General features: G+C 36.0%; 1 protein-coding gene across 8 annotated transcripts in view; it reads right to left on the reverse strand.

Annotated features, from left to right (window-relative positions):
* The window catches only part of Atp11c (ATPase phospholipid transporting 11C), a 179,743-nt gene that overhangs the window by 25,162 nt on the left and 126,596 nt on the right, over positions 1-27,985 (reverse strand). For 7 of the 8 annotated variants that reach the window (XM_063246475.1, XM_063246480.1, XM_063246477.1 and 4 more), the window contains 8 exons: positions 26,987-27,090; positions 26,424-26,605; positions 24,108-24,371; positions 19,936-20,110; positions 15,698-15,800; positions 14,421-14,566; positions 6,693-6,752; positions 1,356-1,483 (listed from right to left, as the gene is read on the reverse strand). In XM_063246475.1, the coding sequence (XP_063102545.1) occupies positions 1,356-1,483; positions 6,693-6,752; positions 14,421-14,566; positions 15,698-15,800; positions 19,936-20,110; positions 24,108-24,371; positions 26,424-26,605; positions 26,987-27,090 (1,162 nt within the window). Of the gene's footprint in view, positions 1-1,355; positions 1,484-6,276; positions 6,573-6,692; positions 6,753-14,420; positions 14,567-15,697; positions 15,801-19,935; positions 20,111-24,107; positions 24,372-26,423; positions 26,606-26,986; positions 27,091-27,985 lie in introns of those variants that run through there. The other variant, XM_063246481.1, reaches the window with a different exon arrangement.

Raw genomic sequence — 27,985 nt, forward strand, 5'->3', positions numbered from 1 at the left:
GAACTACTATGTGATCCATCAATCCCACTAGTAGGGATATATTCAAAGGAAAGAAATTCAGTATAGTGAAGAGATATTTCCATTTCCTATTGGATGCAGCAGACCTCACAATTGCCAAGATATGGAATCAACCCATGTGTCTATCAATAGATGAAAAGAATAACAAAAATGTGGTAGGTATATATATATATACACACACATACACACACTGTGGAATACTATTCAGACAAAAAAATGAAATAAAAGAGGTACAGAAAGATAAGTATCATGTGATCCCACTACTAGGTAGAATACAAACAATGTTCATCTTACAGAAGTAGAAAGTAGCATGGTAGTTACCATGGGCTGAGAGTAGGGGATAGGAGGGATGGGGAAAGGTTGATGGGTAGTTAAGTTGTAAGTAGGTAGGAACAAGAAGCTGTACGCTGTTACTGCACAGATAATACTGATTACAGATAATAATGTAAGTATAGATAATAATGTAAGAAACATGATAAAATGTAGTGCATTATATATGGTTTTTATGTTTTGTATATCAGAAAAAAAAAATTTGTAGTATATACCTTTGTGTATGCTTGAAATTTTCCTTAGTAAATATATTTTAAATGATGGTAATTTATAAGTGTATATAATACAAAAATTGCTAAATGTAAATTTTATAAGTCATACTATGTACTTTAATACACATTTATTTTCATAGAAATAAACGTCCAGACCTCTTTACTGCACTTTCTACACATTATTTAGTAATGCTTACAGGCTGCTGTAAGTGAATATATTTATCCTTAACATCTAAGAATCCAATTAAATCATAGGTTAAGCAACTGGGGTTGGTGCCAACTTCCTTATCCATAAAGAAAAGGATCTATTTTCAAATGACACAAAATGAATATAATGTCTTGATGAATTAATTATTCAGCAAAAGTTTTAGAATACTCAACTAAATGGGCAACTAATGCTTCTAACTGTGACTAATGCAATTTACAAGAGGGTACTATAACCTTGTCCATCTATTATAGATAGAATTACTACCAAAACTCTGTGTGTGTATACATGTAATTTTTTTGAGGGGTGGATAGTGAAAATACTACATCTTCCTGTAAGACACCAGAACAGTAGGTTAATGGTATAGAAATTCTTGATTCTGAGTTAAATGTCTCATATGCATTCAAGTACAGGAATCCCACTTAGGAAATATGCCATTTTCCTATTGTATAATCTGGTTTTAGTAGCTGAAAACTAAGGACAGAACCATATAAAATCAGGTGACGAGTTCTGTATTCTTCCCACCTGCAAATGGAAGTAAACTCACAACTTACAATGTCAAAGTAGTTTTAATTATATGTTCAACTTACATATACAACCGAGGGTCTGAGGTCAGAGTGTCAATGTGAATGTGCTGCTCCAATAAACTGTAGGCCAAGATGGGTAAGGATGTGAAGCAGATATTATACATTGTAAGATAAGCAGCATCATACAGTGGCTGAAATGACAAATAATACAGGAAAGAAATGTACTATGATCACCACCTATAACATTTACGCATCTGGAAAAAACACTAAATGCTGTAATTTTTCCATGGTTTTTATGATAGGAAAGAAAATTGTAAATAAAGTTATTTTACCTGGTAACTATGAAAAAGAAGCCAAGATTTTGTAATGTGCCATATTAATACATCTTTCACTTTATTAAGATCTCACTCAGAATGATTAAATATGATCAGCTCTATTTCTAATCGACATTAATAACTTTTAAAAAGATTTTTCAGTTCCCAGGGAATCAGCTATTCAGTAGATATTTCAAAGACCAAGTAAGGAGTCGTTAGAGAAGCAAAATATAGGCAGTAGACAGTCTGTTCCACAGTTTTATTTTGGCTAACATTTTAGTTGTTTTTGGTTAATATTTCATATATTTCTGGCTAATATTTTATAAGTTCAAATATTACATTTAACCATTTCTAACACCCCCTTCCTGAGAGGCTCTATAGATCTCTGGTATGTTATTCCTGAACTATGGAATAAGCCTAGTGTGATCAACTGCAAGTATTTTCCTGGTGATCTTTCATGAGAGGGTGTTGGTAAGTCTGAACTCTCCAAACAGAATTTGACATACAGAAAGTATTCAAGAAAATACCGAGTAAAAGAGTACAGATTGGAAGTTATAATACACTTGTAAAGGAAAGATCTGATATTACAAATGTTCCTTTATTGAAAAAAATGAAGATATTTTATGTGCCACATTCTGATTAAGCTCAACATACCTGGAAAGTGCTCCAGATATTGTCATACAACCATTTTGTGGCCTGAATAAAAATCACCTCATACTCATGTATATTTTCCACATATATAAATGTTCTCTAATTTAAAAAATGCATTTAAATGTCATATGAAATAAACAATTATGTACTTTCAATCAGTGGCTGAAGATACAATTACTGATGGACTTGGTGGTACATGTGTGAGTCTGTGGCCAGTCTGAACTATATAATGAGACCCTGCCTCAAAAAAACCAGTAACAAAACAAAACAAAACAAAACAGAATACAATTCCTATCATAATGGACACTGACCCAAGGTGGTTGGAAACAACCTGAATATAGTAAATCCCCGACTTATAGTCTGTAATGAGTTATGGTCTGTAATTCAGATTCATTAGTCTGAAAAAATGAGACCTCTGTGACCAAATGTGCAATGTACACTGCTTTGCACTTCCTAGCAGTCACCTCCACATCACCACTGCTTTTCCTTTTGCTTCTGGACATCTTGGGCTCTGAACACTGTGCTACTGTACACTACTGCACTGTTAAGTAAGCATCCAGCAACACAACTGTGACCATGTCTGGCAGAGACTTGAGCTATTTCCCATGATTTGACCCATCTATAACTGTTTACAGTGGAAGGTATGTTTCTGTCTGTGAAAGTTTCAAACACAAACGTTCCTAAGTAGGGGACTTACTGTACTTCAACATCATTAATTTGTTCACTAGTTGATTTCTAAAAATATCCTGAATGCCTACTATGATGACTGACTGATTCTGTCAATTTGAGTAAGAGAAGCTCTACTAAACAATTCCACACCTAGGGTGGGGAAGACCCACTCTAGGGCAGCGTGTTGCCTGATTGGAGTAAAGGGAACTGAAGGATGGATCTGCTTCTGTTTTTCTGGAGGAGCTCCAATCTTCACCTTCATCCTGGACTTCCATTCCATCATATCCTGGCTTCCATTATGGACTCTTTAGCTTCCGGACCTGAAGGGTCCTTCCATCACAGATCCATCGGCCTCCTGATATGGACTTGCAAGGAATGCTGCAATGAGCTCCATATTTCCCGCTGAATTCTTCAGTCTCCAGTACTCAGATACCTTTCACACTCTTCCTCACCCAACTCGGTGGGTGGTCACTGTAAGCCAATCTTATAAAACCATATATATTTGTATATCTTGTGTTACACCTGTTTTTCTAGTAAACACTAATGGATAAAACTAATAAGTGCCAAGTACTAAGGATAGAGATGATTCACCCCTGTCTACCAAGGAACTCAAATTCTAGACAGAGGCAGAATAGAGGATGCACAAAGAGCTGGGTAATCCTGAGAAGGAGGCTACTACTCTGGCCTGCAACCAAGAAAGTTAAGACAATAATGCAAGCAACATTCTCAATAAAAATAAAAGATGGCTGATTCTACCTAAGTCATAGAGTACTTCCACATATATTTTATAAATAAATATTTAAACTCAGCAAAAACATTTCATTTATTTAAACAAAAAAGGTGTTATACTCCTTTTAATTCTCAAGTCAGAGTTAGTTTGTGCCATACAACATTACATTTTCTTTGGAAACTAGCCATTTTCACTAATGAGTAAATTGAAACAACACTACCAACTTGGATTGATTGGTGTGTAATTTAGTCTAAATTTCATTCAAACAAAAGAAGCATCAATCTATGTTTATTTCATTATGGTACTTTAAGGTTACATGAGAGAGAATGGTAATTCTTCGACGCTAACTAGAGAAAACAGAATGTTCCCAAAACAAACACTAGGTTCAGTTCATAATACTGAGTTTCTTGTTAAGCTTGTTAGACTGTTTCCTTCCCATGAAGAAAAGAAAGAAAGAAAGAAGAAAAGAGAAAAAAAAGAAAAGAAGAGAAGAGAAAAGAGAAGAGAGGAGAGGAGAGGAGAGGAGAGGAGAGGAGAGGAGAGGAGAGGAGAGGAGAGGAATGGAGAGAGGAGAGGAGAGGAGAGGAGAGGAGAGGAATGGAAAAGAGAGGAGAGGAGGGGAGGGGAGGGGAGGGAAGGGCAGGAGAGGCAGGGGAGGAGAGGGCAGGGAAGAAGAAAAGAGGAAAAACAAGTATGATCATAAGCTTTACTAAAGAGACTTTTGGTTAAAGAACCTGAGTCCTGGTTTGATTTCTGCATTCTTGATAGCCTGCTCCTTAAAATCCCAAAGAATACCATGGTTCCAGACTAAAAAAAAAAAAAAAAACCTGGCTACCCCTGTATACTCCTAAGATAATAAATGTCACTACTTTCAGTACTAGTACAAGGCCATATTCAAAGATGAAGATTTGGCACTTCATGTCACCTCCTTAGAGAGGCCTGCCTCTTACCTGGTAAACATTTCTTCTAAGATGTCCGCACATTTCCTATGCTCAGCTCCTCAGGTCTCTACTCAGATGCTGCCTTGTTAGACCTTTCCAGATTATCTTCTAGAAAACAGCATCTCTCTTCCCCCGTCATACTCTATCCGTTTATTATGCTCTGTATGCTTTCCTTCAGAGTATATACCAGCATCCCACTTCATAGATCTATCTCCCCCCACTTCCCACCCTGTTGCCATGCAGCAAGTTCCACAAGGGTAAAGGAGTCTTTATTTTTTTCATTTCGTTTCCATTACGTTTTTGTGGAATGGGAGTTGGCACTAGGGATTGAACCCAGGGCTACAGCCCCAATACTCCTCCCCACTTTAAACTATGAGGCAGGATCATGCTAAATTGTCCGGGCCAGGCTAAAAGCTGTGATCCTCCTGCTCAGCCTCCCAAAGTGCTGGGATTAAAGATGTATGCTACCATTCTCAGCTAAGGAGTTTCTTTTGATCTTTGCTATATGGCTTAGCACTTAGCTTAGCACAAAGTATGCACTCAAGAAATGTTTGTCAAATGAACAAAGATACCTACCAGTTGAGTGACTGAGGGAGCTAAATGCTACTACCATTGAACCCTAAGCAGTTAGGTAACCCACTAAGACTGAACACAGTCCAGGGTCTGTATTTCAGCTGTTTTTTTTTAATAAGGAATAAATCCTTTCTTCATAAAAGCTGTGCTTGGTAAACATATCTTAAATGGGTAACAATGCAACTTACTCCTTTCAAAGTAAGAATATTTTAACTAAATCAAGCTGACATCCCTTTAATATTCTGCTGAAATCAGTTATAAAAGAAAATTTGAAATTATCTTTTAAAATCTGTAGTCACGTAGGGAAGTGAAAAGTTACCAACACTGTATAATCAACAAAAATTGGAAAGCAGACTGATCAGAATTTGCAAAACTCTCTGTAAATAAAATTGATTTTTGTTTTCATTTTTTGCAACAGGGGCTCATTGTGTGGTTCAGGCTAAACTTGAACTGACACTGTGACCCAGGTTGGCCTCAAACTGGCAGTGATCCTCCTGCCTCCAGCTCTCAAGTGCTGGAATTAACAGGCGTGTACCTAGCACTAATAACTGATTTTAAATATAAGGTGGCTAATGGCACTTCCTACAACTGGAAGATGCTTAATTCACAACACGATTGGCTTAAGTGGCACTATTGGACTAGTGACAAGGCACTAATAGATAATTCAGCATACTAAATGGTAAACAGGCAAGTTCAGGAGAAATGATTAGTCATCTCCCGCTGAGAAGACTGCATTCTTTTAACACTGCCAAAGATTAAGAAAAACATCATTTCCTATCATTAAGAACCAAGAAAAGGAATATCTTTGAAATCTGAATACTTGGTTTGTAATACCTACGACAATAGGGTAGCTCAGCTAGGCAAAAATCATTGAAACTGCTCATAGGTTTTCACTACCAAATTTCTGAGACACTGAACATTATAGATCCTGTATTTGGTTATAATTCCATAATAAGCAATGTAAAAATCCATCTTAGCTGTTAAATGTGCCTTCCCATCCCAGCACTTATGTGTCTACGTGTTCAGTTAATACATAGCATATTCTTTGTAAGATAAATGTCCAGAAAACAATAGATGACAAAATATTTATACTTGTTTTCAGTAAACTAAGAAATATCTGTGTATCACGGCATTCTGACTAGCTTTAAAAATCGATGTTTTTCTGTAAATCAACCAGAGAAACTGTAAGGGTACAAGATTTTATTTGATGAAATACTATAACATTATAGAATAATGGAATACTGTTGTATACTGGTAACAAGAAAAAAATACTCTTTTTCAATGTTATATCAACCCCATAAGGATTTACTAAAAACTTGTCAAAAAGAAAGGAACAGAAAAAAATCAGCAATGCAAAGATAAAGACGTTTGCTCCTGTCAAAAACCAGGCCAAGAAGATCAACTGTTGAAGCAAAAAAGAAATTTTTTTACTTTCAGTGAATCTAATCCTTATAATCCAGTATCTAATCTATTACGTTAACAAATATAAATTACATTATAATAAATAACTTAAGACACAAACCTGTTGTGAGAATCCACAGAAGAACTGGTACAAAAACTGTGGCAAAATGAAACAAAGGTTCTGGAAAAAAAGTTAAGATGAAGATTAACATTCTCACTTGATCAGTTTACTAAATTAAAATAGAAAACTGTAACAGTCTGCACTCATTCCTAAATCTTTTTATCATAATGTAATAAATCACTATTCCAGCAACATAAGGAAATTAAAACACAAATAATTACTTCATATTTAGACAGACTTTTGTCCCACCAAATTTACTTTGACAACATCTTGCTATTCTTCCAGGAAAGAAATAAGCACATCCTATATGAACATCTAATGATATTGTATGTTAAATTACAATTAGATTTGCAAAATCATCAAAGAAGTACATAGTGCCTTAACTGTACATTTTAAAGTTAAAGGGAATATAAAAGGAATTGAGATGTTTTATGTACATGCACCAATTCCTGATTATGAATATAATAATTATGCACTGCAAACATGTACTAATAAAAATAAAAAAATAAAATCAACTAATGCCAATAGTCAGAAAAGCTTTATAGATTATACTGACACTAAGATTACCAGCAAATGCTTTGCTAGCATTACTGTTCCATCATACAATAAACATTATTGCTGAACATCTACTACATGCAAACAAGGCGCCGTTGGTGACATCTAACACAGCAAAATTCTTTCTAAGGGACTTATCATTTAATGGAAGGAAAACTAAAAACAAACAGGAAAAAAATGCATGCTAGGAATTCATAGTTAAAAGTCATTGAGTGTCTGTGTGTATATAAAATACCGAATATATCTTCAGGCAAAACCTCTAAAACTGGGATTAAAACTGGGTATTATCCTTCAAAAAAGTTATAAGCCAAGCTTATCAGAATGTTGCTATCATCTGTTCATGATGTCCCTAGACTTCTCCTTAGGAAGCTCTTGCAAAATTCCATCTTTGAGCCATGTCAGAATGCCAGTGTCCTTCCTTCTGTCACATAGTCTCACTTGGCTGACTCATCAGACTTAGCTCTGGGAGACATGTGATGTTTTTAAAAATCAAATGCACCCTCACTGGGTAAGTATTTGCCATGGTGAGCATACTGAGATAAATGAACTATAGGCATTGGAGGATGCTCCTAAAGAAATGCTGCTGGTATATTTAGAATTGTCCCATGGCAACAGAATAAATGTGAGAGTCCACAAGGTCATCACATAGAAGAAGAATATTCATTTGTATTTATCAGTTCTGATATGGTGCAAAATACTGCTGGCAGCATTTCTAGAGTTGAACTTCATGAAAAAATAAGTGTCCTGAGGTTGCAGAAAGTATATTTCAGTGAGAATCATGATGGTACTTCCTGACAGAGGTGGGGGTCTGCACACCCCAGTGGACTGTAAGTTCTACGAGAAGAGGGACACTGTCTGTCTCACCCTACGGTGAATCTTTAATGCCTAAAATAGTATTTAGCACACAGTAATACACTCAAAGCATATTTGCTGACTGATGGAATAAAGAAGTACTTGAACTAGGTTTTAAAGGTGAACAGACAATGTCAATAGCAGGAACTAAGACAAAGCAGTATTTTAAACATACATAATAAAAGAGGGTCAGTCTGGGACAGTTCCTTAAAAGACAAGTTAATTCATAAGATATCAGAGAGTAAAGTTTTAAAGGACCTATTTAAAAAGTAGCACTTCCTAAAATTTGACTGGATTACAAAAGGAGGACTGACTAGAGAAACAGAAGGTGGGAAGACATGTTACTGAAGTGTTTCAGGAGTGGGATAGTAACAATTTGATTAGAAAACAGGAAGAAAAGACTTTTCAGTTCACCCGAAGTAGGTTGAAAATATTAGAAATCCTCCTGGGGAAAAAAAATAGCAGTATAAAAGGAGCAGTGTTGACTCACTAACAAAGAGGATAATGGACACAGAAATACCAGTGAAGACAGAGGACACCATTTACATATATAATCCCAACTACCTATGTTGGGAACAGGAATATGCCAATTTCTGACCACTGATCAATACTTGCCAAGTTAATGCTTGCTTAATTCTCCTTAACAGAGTATTTCTTCCATCTAGTGGCAGCTGCTTGAATTGCAAGCCAAAATTCTAAAGGAGGCTTTTGGAGTAGGGTTAGGAAACAGGCATATTTGTTTGGTGAACCTTTGTGGGGGACCTTACAGGAGGAGTCCAAAGACTTTCCCGTGGGACTGTCACTTACAGAATGCAAGGGCCCAGGGACCTCAGCTTGAAGTAGAATAACATAAATACACATATGCACATATGGTGAAAGCATACCTCAAACCTCAGCTGAGGAGCCAAAGCAAGTTAAATCATTTCTCTGAACCCTACTTTCCACGTATTTTGAATTGAGATAATACTACTTTATGTCATAGGAAGTTTGGGAGGATTACATGAAAACACAAAGTATTTTTATCAAATAACAAAGCACCTCACACATATTGAATTATCATTATCATCATCATAATTGTTGTCCTATTCCTCTTCATCAAAGCAACTGGCAGTGAGTCAGCATCTTTGAACCTGGGATATACACATAATATGGCATTGACAAGAAACCTAGCCAGGCGTGGTGGTGCATGCTGATAATCCCAGCATTTGGGAGGCTTTGATGGAAGTCTGAGGCCAGCCTAGACTACGCAGTGAGTTCAAGGTCAATCCGAACTACATAGTGAGACCCTGTCTCAATACTTCACCACAAAAAAACCCAAAAAAGAAAAAAACGAAGGATTAATCGTAGACAACTGACACGTAAGAGTTGTTGCTGCTTTGCCTCCTGTGAAATATGAGGTGCAGAATTAAAATACTGTAACTATTTGAATGATTTAAAAACTGGCACATGGTTTAGTGCAGCTTAGTGGTAGAGTCCTCATCTAGCATGTCTGAGGCCTTGGGTTCTATCCCCAGCACATCAAAATGCAAAACAATAAATACATAAAGAAAAATTCTGATACATATAATTGGACTCTTAAGAAATTTGGTAAATTCTATTCACTGGTACAAAATAATGGATGAGCACACTCAGCCTAATGTGTATTCTAAGGTAATATGGTAAAAAGTCTGACTGGGAAAACACCCTAAGTGTTCAATAATGAGGCCTTGGGATATTGTATAATTATCGTGTTTTAGAATGCTAAACTTGGTGAGAAAAAAATGCTCACCATATATCAAGTGAAAAGGTGAATTATAAAACAGTATGTAACTGTACTAACAGGATTTCTTTTGAGGTGATAAAAATGTTTTGGAATTAGATAATGGTTGTATATAATAGTGAGTAAGTTATTGAACTGTACATTTTAAAATGGATAATTTTGTTATGTGAACTGTATCTCAAAAAAAATCCTTTCATATGAGTTGGATGTGCTGGCACACATCTGCAATTCCAGTTTCTATGGAGACTGAAGCAAGAGGACCAAAAGGTAAAGGTTAGCCTGAGTAACAGTGAGATCAAATCAAACAAAAATCCATATACAATATAAGAAAACTATATATCTATACACACACAGTAATTTATACAGACAAAAGATTAGAAGATCATATGACAAAACGCTAATATCAGTTTTCTCAGCTAATATGCTTACAGGCAATTAGACAACTACAAAAATGGATTCTTGGGTGTAGTTCTTTTACAATCATGCCAATGTTCTACACACTCAGAAAACAAGTAAAATATCAGGATTAGAGAGAGAAAAGGAACACAAATGGAATTCAAATAGTGGTGGGAGGAAGAGGTGAGTGAATCAGTTGAGGCCAACCTGGGCAATATAAACATAGCTAGATCCATCTCTTCAATACAATACAATACAATACAATACAATACAATACAATACAATACAGTACAGTACAGTACAGTACAGTACAGTACAATACATAAGAGGTCAGCAATCATGGCACATGCCTGTAATCCCAGTTCTTTGGGAGGTTGTGGCAGGAGGGTCTTCAGTTCAAGTCCAGGTGGGGCAACTTAGTGTAACTCTGTCTCAAATTTTTAAAAAATTAAAAAATAAAAAAAGGACTGTAAATGCAGTTCAGTGAGAAGGCCTGGGAATAAAAATAATAATAATAGAGGAGGAAGTGGAGGTTAAGGAATAACCTAACCACACCCACATAGTAGAAAAGACAAAAACAACTTAAAAGTAGAATATTACCTATATACCATAAAGCTTAATAAAGATAGAAAGGAGCTTATTCACCGGCCCTCTTGGTAAACGCCTGTGGTGTGGGCCAGGAGGAGAACCAGAACTCCCGAGACCTGGCACTGATGGGACTCAGGCAGCTTATTCACTTGCCCACTTGGTAAGCGCCTGCAGCGTGGGCCAGGAGGAGAACCAGAGCTCCCGAGATCTGGCTATGGTGGGACTCAAGCAGCTTATGGTTCTGCCCTCTAGGTAAGCGCCTGCGACATGGGCTAGAAAGAGAAACATTACCTGTGAACCTACTGCCACACGGGCCAAAAATCAAGCACTCTTCCCTCTCCCATCCCCCCCCCATAGCTATTGGGGTTAGATGTCTCAGCATTTCTTGGGAGGATGACCATATGCAGTATAGCAAATATGGGGAATTTCCTTCTATCTTCTGTTTGAAGGTAAAGGTTGTTTTGTTTTGTTATGATTCTTTTGCTCTATGCAGTACTCTCAATTGGTTTTATAATGTTCCATTTTTGGTTTGATTTTGCTATACCTAATTGACTGGACAACTATTGCGAAGTTAAGGAGATATATTATAGTACCTATTACTACTACCCCAGGATCCTACTGTGAAGTCCTGTAGCAAATTCACTGCATTTTCTCGATTGACTTTGTTCTGTCTTGTGCTGTTGCATTTTTACCACCTTCAAAATAAAATTTAAAAAAACTGAACAAAAAAAAAGGATAGAAAGTACTGCACATAACATTTGTGACATTATGGAGAACCCAGAGAACATGATGTCATGCGAAATGACCGGGACACGGAAAGACAAACACTGCACGATCTCACTTATATGTGGAACCTAAAAATCTTGATTTCATTGAGACAGATAGTAAAACAGTAAATACTAGGGGCTGGGGAATCAGGTGCTTTAAGGAGATATTGGTCAAAGAATAAAAACTTACAGTTAGACTAGAGGATTAAGTTCAAGAATTCTATTGTGAATCATGGTAATTATAGTTAATATAATTGTGCAAAAAAGTTCCTAAAAATGGATTTTAAGTGTTCATAACACAAAAAGAAAAATGAGGTAACATACATGTTAATTGGCTTGAGGCAGCTATCCCACAATGTACACATATATCTAAACATCATGTTGTATAACATATACATTTATTATATCAATTGAAAGAATGGCACACAAGTATTATACTCAAGTTGGTTTCTCAATAGCAATTCTAAAACCTCTTTAAGTATACTCTCTATGATTGAGAAAATAGCAACACGTATTTGTAGATGAGAACAAGGTCTCTCAACACTAGAGAAAGGAATTACACAAATAAGAAAAATCTAATGCGGTGTTTTATTGGGGACCTGGCTGTGTAAGGTTTAAGTTATGAACCACAGAGTTCTCTAGATTATTGGAAAAGCCCATTTCACAGTCTCCGAAGCCAAGATAACACTGCAGTTGAGGGAGCTGAATTTTATTCAAAGGATTTCAGGGTAATAAGCTACCAACCTGAGAGATAAGACAGTCCTCCTAATTAGCAAGATTGACTGCTTGAAATATTTGTTCTAATTTCTCAAGGCCAGCTCATTTTCTCGGGGTTTTGTCCCAGATGTGTCTTCTACTTTCCGCACCACCCTGAATTGTTAAATATCCGATAAAAACTGGTGGCCCAACATAGTCTTTGTCTTAACTACAAGAGTGTTGTGACCTTCCTGGATGCAAAAACCATATTACAGAATCTCTTGGTTCTCCATCATAGCCAGGCCAAGCTCCTGATAATGTTGGATCAGAATCAAAGACATAGGACAATAAGCTTGGAATGGTATGTGGTACTACAAAGTAAGGAGTCAAGCATGGTAGCACACACCTGTGATGTTGAGGCAGGAGGAATGCTTAGAGTCTGAGGCCAGGCTGTATAATGAGCTAAAGGTCAGCCTAAATTACATAGTGAACTCTGTCTCAAAAAGACAAAAAAGAAAGTTTAAAAACCATCAGGTATATGTTAGAAGGACAAAGGTGCTCCCAATAGCCAAATAAAGAAAAAAAATTAAGAAAATGAATGACAACAATGGGGTTTAACTTGTACAATAAAATAGCTGTTTTAGTAGCAGAACCCTGTTTTTCAAATGAAATTCTATAGATCTCCCAAAACATCATTTAATCAAGGTCAACATCATATTGAAAAAAAGTATTAGCAACATGTGTATCTTAATACACTATACTTCAAAGGTTGCAAAATTATCTCTGAGGTGCTTGTGTCTAACCTGAGTCTAACAGTAAGCAAACATCACACAAGCCCAAGCACGCAGGAAGAGTCTACAAGCTGGAGGGCTAGCACTCTTCCCACGTGCTAAGACCATCGAGACAAAAAGACAAAAACTATTCTAGATTAAAGAAGGCTAACGAAACATGACAGTTTAAATGCAAGTGTGGATTCAAAAAGAAACGACCAAAAAGAATCATCAGTGAAATCTGAACATAGTACTACATACATGTGGATGTTAATAACATGCTAATTAGTATCAATTTGATTATCTTAATTACTATATTGTGGGTCATCTAAGTCAGTAACAGCTGACAAAGTCAGACAAAGTATATGAGAATGATTTCATTAATTTTGTAACTTTTTAGAAGTCTAAATTATTTCAAATGCAAAAAGCCAAGAAACCTTTTAAACTCTATTGTTAAAAACACAGGACAGGAAACCAAGTGCTAGCCTGTATAAGTTTATGGTGATTTCCATACAATAAATCTACTGTTTTACCTTCATGTATGGCAAGGTTTATTTGCATAAAATAGGCGGCTTAAACTAAATTAATAGATTTCAAATACCAGGGAACCTCTGAGCAGGAGTGGGGGGTGCTGACTAAACAGCCCAGGCTCTATTATTCTTAAATTAATGCAGTCTTGCTTCTGTCTGTATAATTTCATATGAACAGAGAATTCTGCTATTAAAAAGAATAGCTTAAATAACTATTTAGCATAACAAAAGAACTATAGATACATTATAAACATGGATGAAGCTCAAAAACATTATGTTAAGTGATACAGAGGCCAGACACAGAAAAGTACATATGATCCCATTAAAGGAAGCCCTAAAATAGACAAAACTAATATGTATATTTTATGTTTTAGATCTATACCTACATATTCTATATAATATACATGTGCTATATATGATTTACTAATACAAATCATTAGTTGTTTGGGGCAAGGATAGAGACTGGGAAAAATACATGAGAACTTTCAGGGAGTTGGAAATTTGTGTTGTTTTCAACTGGGTGACATGTACATTTATCAAAACTCAGAGAATGACACGATTTTGTGACACAAATGACACGAATTTGTGTAATACAATTTATTGTATTAATTTTCATTTCAACAAAGTTGACTCTCAAATTTCTGACATCCAAAGGAATGGCTGGTTTCTATTTCTAATTCATTCAACAGTCAGCTTCTGCTTTGCTGAGTGCAAATTTTAGTTTCAAGACAGCAAAAGAACCATGAGAAAAGAAGAAAGTATGACCAAGATAAGCAAATTCTGGATTAAGTAGTCAGAAATTAAATTACACATACCTTATAGAAGAAATACTGTACAAGATGTGCTATTCTCACATAGTATAGATGTCCATGAGCCAATAGCAGTTTCTTTAAATGTTTAAACTTTGGAACAGAATAATCACTATTCCTGGCTGCTTGGCGACCTTCTTTACCTTTAATACCTAAAAAGAGAGTATCTCTGTAGGTTTAATATCTTATAAAATACGTAACCCTTTGATTTGTTTTCATGTTTTTAAGCTGCTTACATAGCACTGGTCAACTGGATAGTTTTGCTTTGCTTTTATAACCAAAAACGAACTTCTTAAACAGTTATACTGAGACTAACCAAATAAAAGCATAAATAAATTTAATTGATAGCTGGCTATTTATAATACAACATGAAACAAACAATCTCAATCATTACAAGGCTAAAATTATAATGGCAAAATTTCATGTGAAATTATTTTTAAGGTGCTCAGTAAGTGTTTAACTGTACATGACACTAAACCTGGTACTAAAGCAACTCAGAGAGCTGTGTTTGGTGGCCTAGGAACTTAGTGAGAACATGAAGTCCATTCACAGAACAAAGTGCTTATCTGCCCAAGAAGCTTCAGGTCATCTCTATATTTGATGATCAATGAGTGGAACTTAAAAAGAGTTCCAGTTAAACAGGTACACTTTCAAATGGGAAGAAGAATTTGAGACTCTAAACTGTAGTGCAGTAATTCCCAAGATATTAATTGCATATATGCCTCCAACCCACTGCCCCCCCAATCACTGGGGTATTAAGTTTGCTACTTAATAGCAGCCTGATGGAGGAAAAAATAATACAGATAGTAGAAAAGGTGTTGCATATCAGCATACAAATTCAACACCATAGTCCAAACTACCCATAAATAGCATTATGTGGAAAACCAATTAATTATCATTTCACACGCCCTAATAGTTAACAATCTCAAAAGATACAGAATAGCAGCATAAGTAGTCTAGCCAGCGGCAGAAAAGAAATCAGTAAAATTTCATGCATGCTGTCAAAATGCAAGCTAAACAATCAATTGTGTTGCCTGTAGCTTTAGGAAATCTACTTTCCTTGGCAATTATAAACATATATTCTGTGTTTTGCTACATTCCCTGTAGGACTAAGACCTTGTGATAATTATTATCAGGTGAGGTATTTCATAAGATTAGCAATTATCATTATCAAATTCAAATTGATATCAATCACCAAAACAAATCTCTAGAATATAAGGGGATCCTACCTAAAAAGCAATTATCAATAACTTATAGAAGCTATCTCATTAGACATTTCTTACCTATTCCCACATGGGATTCCAAGATCATACTAACATCATTGGCACCATCACCTATGGACAGTGTTATTGGGCTGCCTTTTAAATTCTTCACCATTCTGACAATCTAAACATTAAATACAAAAGAAATTTAGAAAAGAATATGAGACTGGACTACATTAGAGGTTTATGCCTCATTCACACTTGTAAATAGAGGCTTCGCAAATAAATAAGTTTTTTGCATTTATGTATGATAGTCTTGAATTCTCAGGTGCATAAGAATACAGACATTGAAGAGGTAATACCAACAGTCACTTGTTTCTGGTTCTGTGCACACATAAATTTTCAAAAACTTTGCCTGCCATGCATATCAGAGGTCAACATGTTTCCCTGTTTTGCTATTGCTTCATTGTTCAGTGTGCCATAGCAGAGGCTATAAAACTGATTTGAGGTAATGTATCTGGCCACCAGAATAAATGTGGAGAGTCAAAAAACTATGTTTTGGTTACCTCGGACTCTGTCTTCCTTGGTGACACTCCCATCTCCCCAAGGAGCACTCTAATCCTTTTTCCTAGGAATTTATGTTAAAAGTTTGTACCCACCTGTACACTTTAGAAGAGGCATCTTGAAGAAGGTGGCACTTGCAGAAAGATGTTCAATACATGTATATAAAGCCTGCCCCTGTTACCTGAATATCTTCGAAACATGAAAATAATGCAGTACTGTGTTTATGGACAGTACTAAATAACATGTTCATCCCTGATACTAAAACACCTCTGCTTTGGATTCCTCAAAATCTTTTCCTGGTACAGTTACTTGTGGGAAGTGTACTGGGTAAAAGGTGCCCTCCTTTCCACTGTACATTTCAGATAATCACTGCTTACTATGTCAACTGTCGACCCCCCTTGCAATTTAGCAGCCTTAGAAATGCTTAAATAATTCCGTAGCTCACTAATGTCTTATAGACGTTGACCAGTTACCATAAATGAAATCCATTTAAACACAACTGAAGGGACTGCAAATGATTTGTATAAGGCTAAGGTACCCTTTAATCTTTTCTTTAAACAAAATTCAGTTGGACTTTAGTTATATTAAACAGCAAAAAGAAAAATATATCCAATTCTACTTAACACAAAAATTATAGAACTATGAAAAGCCAGCTTTTCCCCAGTCAATTCTTCAATTTGGCTCTTAAAAACTTTATAGTATATAAGATAATCAAAAATAACCTGTAACAAGGACAAACTTGTTTTTGAGGGCTATAGTATTAGTTAACAAAGCACATATATTACACCATGCACAACAATAATTTGCAGTTCAAAGAATAAAAACTGCCACCAGAGAAGGTCTAGAGAAGGACAATAAAACTGTAAAGGGTGGCAACCTTTGCATGAAAATATAGATTAGATTAAAAGATTAAGATTTATCCTTGTAGCAAGATAAAAGGATATAAGATCAGGGGCTGTAATCATGAAACACTGGGTTAGATAAACATGGGGTTTACCATGCTTACCCTAAGGTCACTCTGATTAAGAACGTCTCTTTAATATCTAAGGTAGGTTTTATGAAAGAAACAGCTTTTACCAAAACTTACTACCCATCAACTATAACATGCAATACACTACTTAGAGCAATGTTTTAAGATCCAAAAGCAAGGTAAAGGCTTGGTCACACAATGAAAGAAGCATATAATAAAGTAGAGATTAGTCATGAATACAAGTACATTAGATAACCAGATTAAAAATACAAGGCAATAAATCATGATGTTTGTGCAGGAATACGCATCATTAAAGTTGTTCAAATAAGAAGGCCTATGATATCACAGAAGGTGAGATCCTATATTCCAAAGTTATCAGGCATTATTGTGAAGAAGAAAGTGTGATTTAAATCATTTAATATGAATAAAATTTGCATGGCTGAGGAAGAGGGGAGCATTCCAGAGAAATGGAATGGCATAATCAAAGACACAAAGACAAATAAGTAGGGTAGTACAAATCATACTCAGAAAATAGATCTGATGTGACCAGATCAATGATATTTCATATAGAGCACATGAACAGACATATCTGAAGCTGGATCAACAGGGAATGATATGTATTATGAAAGTGGCATCAGACTGAAGGAAGAAATGTAGAAAAGAAAGATTAGGAGAAAAGAGAAGTTAGCCAGCTAGTTACAGGTGGAATTTAAAAAGTTATTAAAAGTCTGGTCGTAGAAAGTAATGGAAAGGAAGGAATAACTGAAGGAAAAAGACAATGTACTGGTAATGTGAGACCACAGAGAAAAGTATGGGGGAAGTCAACACAGATTTCAAAGTTTTGAGTCTAGGCACTTGGGTATAAAATGAACTCAGTCACAGAAATAAAAGATACTGGGCTCAGCATATCCATTTACTCTGAGGGAACTGGAGAAGGTAATGTATGGAAAGTAACCTTTGATCTGAGTTCTCTGTCATTCTAAGGGATTATCAAATTCCTGGAAGTGTCCATGAATGAATGAATGAATGAATGAATGAATGAATGAATAGTATTTTAACAGGACTAATTGGAGAGTACAGGGAAAAAATTTAAAGGAGGAAGGGTGAAGGCGAGAAGGCTGGGAGATTAAATCAAATAGCCTATGTATAATGTTTTAAGTGTTTGTTCTACATTGGCCATAGAAGACTTCAAAAGATGACATAAAAATAAACTATGACATGGAACTTCAGCATTGTTTCAATTTCCATCTCTCTAATGACAGTGATGTTGAACATTTTTTCATATAGTTATTTGCCGTTTGTACTTCTTCAACTGAGAAATATACATTTATCTTAGAAGTCCAGTTTTGGACTGAGTCTTTAAATCTGGGAGATACGATTTTTTTTCAGTTCTTTCTATGGTCTAGATACTAGTCCTTTGTCTCAGGAACAACTGGCAAAATTTTTTTCAAAGTCTATCAGTTGTCTGTTTTGTTGGTGATTTCTTTTCTTGTGCAAAGGCCTTTTAATAAATTTAAGATACTTCTTGGTAAATGGATGAACTCTGAGACTACACTCAAGTGAAATTAATCAGATACACATGTGTAAGTATCACATTGTTTCTCTGGTGTGTGAAACTTAATATGTAAATAAGGACCAAATGTATAATAAATATTGTGACATAGGAACAAATTGTTCAAACAGGAAGGGGAACTAGGGAAGGGGGAGGGGGAAAGGAAGGGAAAAGAAAAAAATGGGAAAAGAGAGATAAAATAGAAGCAAACCTTTTGTATATAAGGAGAGGAAAAGGAGTTGATGGAGAGGAGAATGGAAAAAAAGAGAAATCAAGATAGATCATGTACAGGTACAAATTCCCTATGATGAATGTGATCATTATGTATATCTAAATTGTACCAATACATTTTGTTTAAAAAATAAACTATGACAAAAGGTAGACAGAATTCATAGGACACAGTGGCTTTATACAAATGATCAAAAGTATTCTTGAGATTCAGAAAGCCAAAGAAAAACAGCATCAGTAAGAATAATAATATAAAGAAAAAAGCTGAAGAAAATTATAAGATTTGTGTTAGACATTAGAATTTAATGTGTCAGTGGGGATTCCACATGAATCCATCTAGCAGACCATTAGAAACAGGAGATTTAACAACAAGATAAAGGGCCAAAGATGTATCAATGGAACTTAGAAACATGCTAATCAAGACACAGTCCATAAAGTAGGAGGCATAGGGAAGACTTTTCCCAAGAGAAAACTGATATTCAGGGAGAAGATCACACATAAAATAAAAAGATGTTAGGATGCCAAAGAGAGGACGACTGTGGATCATCATAGAAATCAAAGAAGAGTTTTAATGAGGATGTAATTGACAATATAAACTGCACTAAGGAAATGAAAAAAAAATGAAGACAATATAAAGATTAGGCCAGCTTGCCTGCAAGGAAGCCAGGAGAATATTAAGAGCAAGAAGAACAGGATACATGGGGCCAATGTCTCAGGGGAATGAAGAGAGCTGTAATGGAGGAAGCACACACCAGATGCTTCTTAGAGAAGACTGGAAAGTGAGAAACTGGACAGCCAGCTTGAAGGGACAACATACAGCATTAGGCTTAAAGCAGTTTGTGGGAAGCCTCTTGAGTTTGATTCAAAAGAGAAAGAAGCAGGAAAGAAGAAGTTAGATGGTAGTAATGGCTCCTTGAAGAAAAAAACAAATTAAAAGTAAACCAAACATGCATGTATGCATCTAGAAGCACCCAGAATGTGCCATAAACTGATTTTCACAGTTACCTGGGCTTTCTGTAGTGGTGCCATCCGGCAGCAAAGCACTGCAGTACACTTCATACAAATCTGGAGGAAAATATTTTTGTAATTGTTTGATCTAGAATCTTGACTAGAATTTAGTATGAGTGACAATGTAGAACCATCAATGATTAATCCATATTCCTGATGATCTGTCCATGCTCTGAAAAAATAAAAATCAGTGCTTGTTTGAATCTATTATACATTCATATCCAAAATCCTAACTTTTTAACCACAGTAGAGAGGGTCCCAGAAGAGATGATTCATCATTCTGGTTCCTTGATCTGTTCTTCCAAAGAAGAAAACGCCTCTAATAATGGTACAACAGTGACATTCAGTCAGATCTTCGAGAATTAAGTTGCCGATATAGTTGACTGTAAGTTCTGAAAAGTATAAAAATTAAGGAGAGTGTACAGTTTGCCTCTAACAAATTCAAAGTGAATTTGGGAAATTACAGTCCAACCAAACTAATATAAAATGATACTCTCTGACACAAAGACAAATCATCAGTTAATCTGCATCTCCTTAACCATGTACAGATAAAATGGATATGGGGGAAACGTGATATAGGAGACCTTTCTCCAGTATCTTTGCCTGAGTGAAAAAAAGACCTATCCATTGAATATGGCTTCTCAGATATGACATAGCATCTAAAAGACTTGGTGCTGATTAAAGAATGCCATAATGGGGGCTGGGAATTTAGCTCAGCAGTACAAGCGCCTGCTTGGCAAGCTTGAGGTTGTGAGAGTTTGATCCCAATACCAAAACAAAAACCAAACCAAAAAAAATACATCTTGGGTGAGGTATGAAAGTTTACATTTCTAACAAACTGTCCAGCAGCAATGGAGCAGACATTCTATGAATCAAACTTTGAGTACTAGAAGTGTAATATACCTTTTATTCCCTAATTCTGTAATATATGATGGTAATATCATAATAATATTTTGTGAACACATTTTATTCATTTAAGACACATTAGTCATGTCTTCTTCTTTGCTCATGTACAGATCTGACTGACTACGTAGAAAGCTGAAGCTCAATAATCAATCACGGCATGTTTATGAACACCAACTATAAGCAGGCCATATGGAGGAAGACAAAAAAAAATCACTGAGTAATCTTTCTTTGGAAAACAGAAAATCCCCTTTGGGGCAATAAGCTTAAATGAGAGATTAACATATATAACCCAAGAAGATAATGAATAGCTAATGCTCAGTTAATGGAACAACAGAGCCACACAGGAAAGAACAGCGGATTAAACTAATGTTGGGGTATAGGGGGAAGCAAGTTGAAAAAGTCACTTGAAGGTTTTGGCTTGATCCCAATCTGTGGGAATGGAGAAACACCCTAAAAGTTTCAGAGTTGGTCCGTGTGGTGGACAGTGCTTCATTTAAAGACCACTCATCTGGAAAAAGAGGCACAAAGTATCTGAGGTCTGAGGTGCTAGGCCTCCATACCATGGAGTGCTAGTGGTGAGAATGTGAGCGTGGGTAATGCCTGCAGGCTCACATGGCAAAGGTGATTCTGAGTCTCAAACCTCTGTAAGTCAGGGAAATACCACTTCAAACACATAATCTGGAAAAGGAGGTAACCTGAGAGGGAGATGGTGTGTTATGTTTTCCAAAACACCCAGCTTTTATAAAAGCAACAGAGATCTGTCCAATAGAGCTATAGACTGAACTGTGTCCTTTCAAAATTCCTACCTTAAAGCTGACCTTCAGTGGGTCTTTGAGAGGACACAGGGTTTAGGTTAGGTCAGGATTTTGGGTCGGTGATATGGGATTAATGACTGTTACAGACTGCATTGTGTCCTCAAAATTCCATGTTGAAGTTTAACACTGATGGTATTTACAAACAGAAGCTGGAGATAGGGGCCATCAGGAGTAATTAGGTGTAGATGAATCTGTGAAAATGAGGCCCCCTTGTTGAGATTACTGTCTTTATACAAAGAAGAGACTACCAGATCTCTTCCTGCCACGTGAGAGACACAGGGAGAATCTTGCTATCTGCCAGCTGGAAAGCAGGGCCTCACCAGAACCCTACCATTCTGGCTTTTCTGATCATAGACTTCCAAACTCCAGATCAAATAAATTTCAGTTGATCAAACCATCCAGTGTGTGGTAGTGTTATGGCAGCCCAAGGAGATTAAAAGGCAAACGGACAAGTAAAATGCCTATAATTTGTACTAACTTTATACATAGCATTTGACTAAAGAAAGATTTTTCATTGGAAATTAACAAAAGCATGTTTATTCTAATACCCAAGTATCAGAAGAACAACATCTGTTTTACAATTGGCCAGAACTCATGAATGTGACCTATTCCCTTTTTTTGTACTGGGAATCAAACTCAGGACCTTGTGCTTTCCAGGCAGGTGCTGTGTCGCTGTGCCAGACTATTCATTTTTAAGCTTGAGCATTTGGGAAAAGGTCAGAGATCCTCACAGCTATTAAAAGCATGGATACATTGTACAATTGCACAGACGTGCTCAATCCCTTCTTAGCTATATGATCACTTCAACTTGCTGAGCTTCAGTTTTCCTATCTGCAAAAGGAAAATGATAAGATTGCCTAATTGGGTTGTTCATGAAATTAAGTAAGAATCATCATACAAAGGACTTAACATTGTTCTTAGAACATAAGGTATGAAGAAAAATAGAAAAAGTATATACGGGGTTTCTGCAGTTAGTGCAGACATATCTAGTGACATTCCAGAAAAAGAATTCAATTTACTCATGGCCCCGGTAAATTCAGGGAACTGATTTAGATGAAAGTTTTTCTTTTTGCTTTGTTTTGAGGCAGGGTCTCACTATGTAGTCCACACTGGCCTTGAACTCACTTATGTAGCTGGCCAAGAACTCATATCATTCCACCTGCCTCAGTCTCCCGAGTACTGGAGTGCTGAGATTATAGTCCTGTGTGCCACCATGCCCAGTCCTAATTTAGACAAGGGTGGGGCTTGTTCAAAGGAAGTATAGAGACACATCTATTTGTGCTAAATTATTGTCAATCAGCAGCATTCCTCGAGACTCTTAAGATATTCTCAGTTTTTCCTATGTAGGTAGTTTAAAGCAAACCAAAGCAATCATATTAATAGGTATCTGGCTTCTTTTTGAGTTCTGATACATAAGACTATAACTGGAAGTAGCTCTGGGGCTTCAAAATAACAGAAAGTGTTACTGAGATTGATTTTATTATATCTGAGAGCCAAAACATTTAGAAATTCAGTTATTTTTAAGGTTCTCAAAAATTAAAAGCAGTACTATACTATGATCCAGCTGTCCCACTTATCATCTGAAGGAAAATGAAATCAATACGTTGATGAGACACTCCTATATCTCATCAGCACTCCCATGTTCCTTGTAGCACTATTCGTAACAGCCAAGCATTGGAAACAATTTAAGTGTCCATCAACTCATGAATACATAAAGAAAACATGGTAGATATGCACCATGGGTTAGTATTCAGCCATAAAAAAGAACAGAACCCTGTCATTTGCTACAACATGGATAGAACTTGTGTTATTTTAAGTGTAAGTCAGGCACAGAAAGAGCCGTATACCATGATCGTACTCATAAGTACAACCTCAAAACATTCATTTATCAAAAGGTGAGAGTAAAATAGTGGCTAGCAGAGTAGGTGGGAAAAGGGAGGGAAAGAGTTTATCATAGGTGCAAAGTTACAGTTAGGATAAAGAAATTCTGGTGTTGTATGGCACGGTATGATGACAATAATGTATTGTGTATTTCAAAAAGCTTAAAAAGGGATTCTGAAAGTTTGCCCTTTTTTAACCATAAAGAAATGAGAAATGTTTGAGAATACAGGTACGTTTACTATGATTTAAACATGTAATATATACATGTATCACATTACCACATTAATATATATAACATTTTTATTCTATCAGTTAAAAGAAATTAATTTTAAAAGTTGAGCTATTTTTCTAAATCTTGAAAATAACTTACTTTTAATTTAAAAAAAGAGGCAGAAAGTGCCAAATAATTTCAGAATGGGCAGTTAATCAAGTCCTCAAGGAAAGGTTTTAACTTATAAAATACCTACAAACAGAGAATGATAAACCACAGAAAATGAAACCTTCTCCATAAGCAGTTATTTATATTTGTACCAACATCTAAATATAAGAATTGGTGTACTTTCTTACTTTTTAAGGCTTCTAGCACTTTTAGGAAATTCATGCAGCAACTTCTTACGATATTCTATCAACAATTCATGTAATCGATCTTCTTTCCTTTCACTTTCTTCAATGGTCTTTGTGGTGAGTTCCAAGAGTTCAGTGCTGGTTTGGAAAAGACGACAGGCATAGCAAGTAGATTTTGCTGTCTCCATCTTGTCCCCAGTAAGCACCCAGACTTTTAGGCCAGCTGCATGTAGAGCTTCAATAGTTTCTGCAGCTTGATCTTGTAGCCTAGAAACACAGGAAATCTTGTTATCCTCTAAAATTTCTGACACAATTCCTGCAAGAAGGCTTGTTAAAAAGAGTATTTTTACAATTCACAGCAATGCTAGAGTCCTGACACCTTATCACATTTGGTTTTCTTTTACTTCTGACAGTGCTATCTTTGGCACAGTTTTACTTATTAAAATGAATTTCAAACACTAATGTTCAGAAAAGTACATGACATGATATCTCTTGAGGTAACTGGTATCCAATAGCAAAACTGAAAATCATCACTCTAAGCTAAAATATTAAGAAACTCAACAAATGTTTTAATTCACTGTCACTTTAGCATATTTCATTATATTTCACATCTCACCACACAAATGCTTAACACAGTTCAAAATGCAAGGGGCCAAACGAATATACTCTGATATGGAGGGAAGTTACTGAATCCCCTATTTTGGAGGAACTTGTAAGAACAGAAAAATCAGTCATCCTGAATGAGTAAGTATAACTCTGAAATTCAAGATCAGAAAGATACTGTACTTTCCTTGGCTTCTGTTGGCCACAGAATAATAATGAGACTGAACTGAATAATTTGCATAGAATTTTAGGACTTTTCAATGTGACTAAATATACGTTATAATTTTTGTTGGGTTACATCCTACAATTTAATGGCTATAGTTTTTTTTTCCATCCCTCTTCACTCTTGATTAACAATGAAATTTAAATAAATCTCATTGGAATTTGAGTACTATACATTTTAATGTGGTTGAATATATATTTGTAACTTTTATTTGGTTAAGCCTCATAATTTAATTGGTGTTTTTCTCCCTTCCCTATGTCCTTAAGTACTACAGACTGAACTGATGGCCTTGCACATGCTAGACATATTTTCTACTATTGAGTTATGTCCTTAGTCCTTTTTTCAAAAGGCTGCCCTCGAACTTTGGGATCCTTCTGCTTCAGCCTCCCAAGCTGCCACATCTGGGTTCATTTATTATTTTTTTTTTTTGTACTGGGGTATTAAGTGTTCAGATCTAAAATGTCCCCCAAAAGTGTCATGTGTTTGGCGGTGGTACATGCATCAGTGGATTAATCCAGTAAAGAGTTCAGCAGCTAAATGTACTATTAGGAGGAGCTGCTTGGTTGGAGGTGGGTGCCTAAGGGCATGCCCTGGAAAGGTACATTTTCTTCTTTTTCTCCCCGCTCTCTATTTCTTGGCTAACACAGGCTATGAGTAGCTTTCTTTGCTGTTCCCTTTGGCCACAACTTTGTGTCTTGAATCCAGCCAAATTTGGTCTGAACCCCCTGGGAACTGAGCCAAATAAGCCTTTCTTTGAAGTTGTACGTGTCTGGCATTATGCCTCAACAACATTGAAGTGACTGAGACACGGGGACAGCATCCAGGGTCTCTGCACTGAGTAATATTCCTTGATAAGTCACTAAACTGCTAGGCTGGGCTTGAACTTGGTATCCTCCTGCCTCAGCCTTCCAGAGTACTGGAATTATAGACATGTGCCATCATGCCTGGCCTGGATATATTTAGAAAATTCCTAAAGCAATAAGAATCAAAAATTTATCTTTTAAGCAGATCAATGCCTGAGTTCTACACTTATGTCTAGCAGAGCTCATCCTGTATGTTTAAAGCATATTATTTTAAAGAGTCCAAAAATATAGTTTGATCTGTTAAAACTAGGTTATAATAAGCTTTTCTGCTACTGTTCACTCTATCCTTTATTTCCTTTTTGCTCATCTCTGTCAAAATCTTACCCATTCTTCCAAGCACTGACTCAAATGATGGTCTCAGTATCTTTCCCTACAGATGGTAAGATTTCATAAATAAATGCATAAATAAATGGATGGCTTAGTAAACATTCAAGAGACCTTAGACCTTAGTGATAACTGATATTTAACATAAAAATCATTCCCACAGTTTTATAACTGTTAAAATAAATCTTCAGGCACACATTTAAACAACAGAGCTAACCTAGACAACTGTTAATAAATAATTAAAATGGCATAGATCCCACCCTAAATGACTGGTCATTAAAATAACAAGAGTTATTTTCCAGTTACTTGTCTTCCACTGAAGTGGCTCCAATTAAATTCATATTGGTCTCGATATCATCAAAAACTTTTTCCAGTTTTTCTTCTCTGTCTTGTAAGGCCATTTTTGCTTCTATGAGCTGTCTGTCAATTCTTTCATAATCATCTGGAGCAATTTCTTTGAAGGCTACACATAGTGTCCGATATCCATCCTAGAAGCACAGCAAAAGATCCAGTTATTCCATCACAGCTGAAAAAAACCACATACCTTACATAGGCTCTACCTACATGTACAAGCGTAATTCTGATACGATTTATAAAAGTAAACAGACTAATGAAAAATGCAACATTCAATTGGGTTCAAAATAACAAAATAATAACACTTTAATCAAAGATTCTTGAAAAATCTTTATATCCTGACCAGAACATGGCCACAAGATGTTTTACATTAAAATGATGAATCTTCAAATAAAAAGAAGACCTTAACTATAAACTAAAATTCACGTAAACATCCATTTGTATCACAATTCCATAAACATGGGCAGCCCCGCGATTTCACCTTTTACTTAGTGAAGGGAAGGACAAAGGCTCACCATTGCATTACGTTCCACATGGGCCTTTGTTAACTCAATTTCATGGTTATGCACTCTGGGAAAAACTGCCGAATCTGCTCCTTTACAAAAGAGAAGTATGTCTCCTAAAACAAAGAATCGAAGTAGTTTGCTTAGAATTGGAAGACTGTCACTGGAATTTTAATAAGAAATAACTGTTCAGGTAGCTTCTGCCATGCAGCTGCTGTGCATTCCTAGTCTGCCTTGCAATGCTTACCCAAGTGAAATGAGACATCTACAATTTTAGTCTGGCTGGAGAACACCTCTTCTGATCATTACAGAAACATCAATAAGGCTACAGCGGGATTTACAACATGCATCTGTACACTATCCCAGTGATTCACAAGGACTGGGCTTGTGTCAAAGAGGTGCAGCAGAATTCTCTCTGCAAGTCTAGTCAGTTATGGCCTAGGGAGCACACAGTGTGGGTACAGATAGTAACAACCAAACCAAATTCAAACGGGTTGGAAACATTTTAAGTAAAGTATAACAACTTAGCTTTCAAAACACTGTTTTGGTTGTTTTTGCGGGGGAATTGTACTAAAAGACCCTACCCTTATAAGGCAAAAAGCTGAGTTCAACAAATTGAAAATATAGTTCTAAGGTCAGTGAACTATTTGTAGACCATTTCCCTGGACATGTCATCATCTAAAAGAGGTCACATATGAAATAGGCACACATAAGAGCAGTGTACTGTTGTATGTTTTTCTTTATTTTCTTGAGAATATGCAGTGTCTTCAAAAGTCTTAAATTCCATGGTCATAAATCAATTTCACTACTTTGCAGTCACGCTACAAAGTTTGAATAAAGTAAACGTTTTTCCAAGATTTTGTCTGCATCTTCCCACTCCTACATTAAAGAATATGGAATAGATTTAATACTAAAAACTTAATTATTGGGAAAGAAATCAAGGATATTTTGAAATCAAACTTCCTAGGCCACAGATGTGCATGTGTGCACATACACATATTCAACTGTGAG

The sequence above is a fragment of the Cavia porcellus genome, unplaced genomic scaffold (genome assembly GCF_034190915.1).
Source record: "Cavia porcellus strain 051 isolate PalLab524CR breed Dunkin Hartley unplaced genomic scaffold, mCavPor4.1 scaffold_3, whole genome shotgun sequence".
Classification (NCBI taxonomy): domain Eukaryota; kingdom Metazoa; phylum Chordata; class Mammalia; order Rodentia; family Caviidae; genus Cavia; species Cavia porcellus.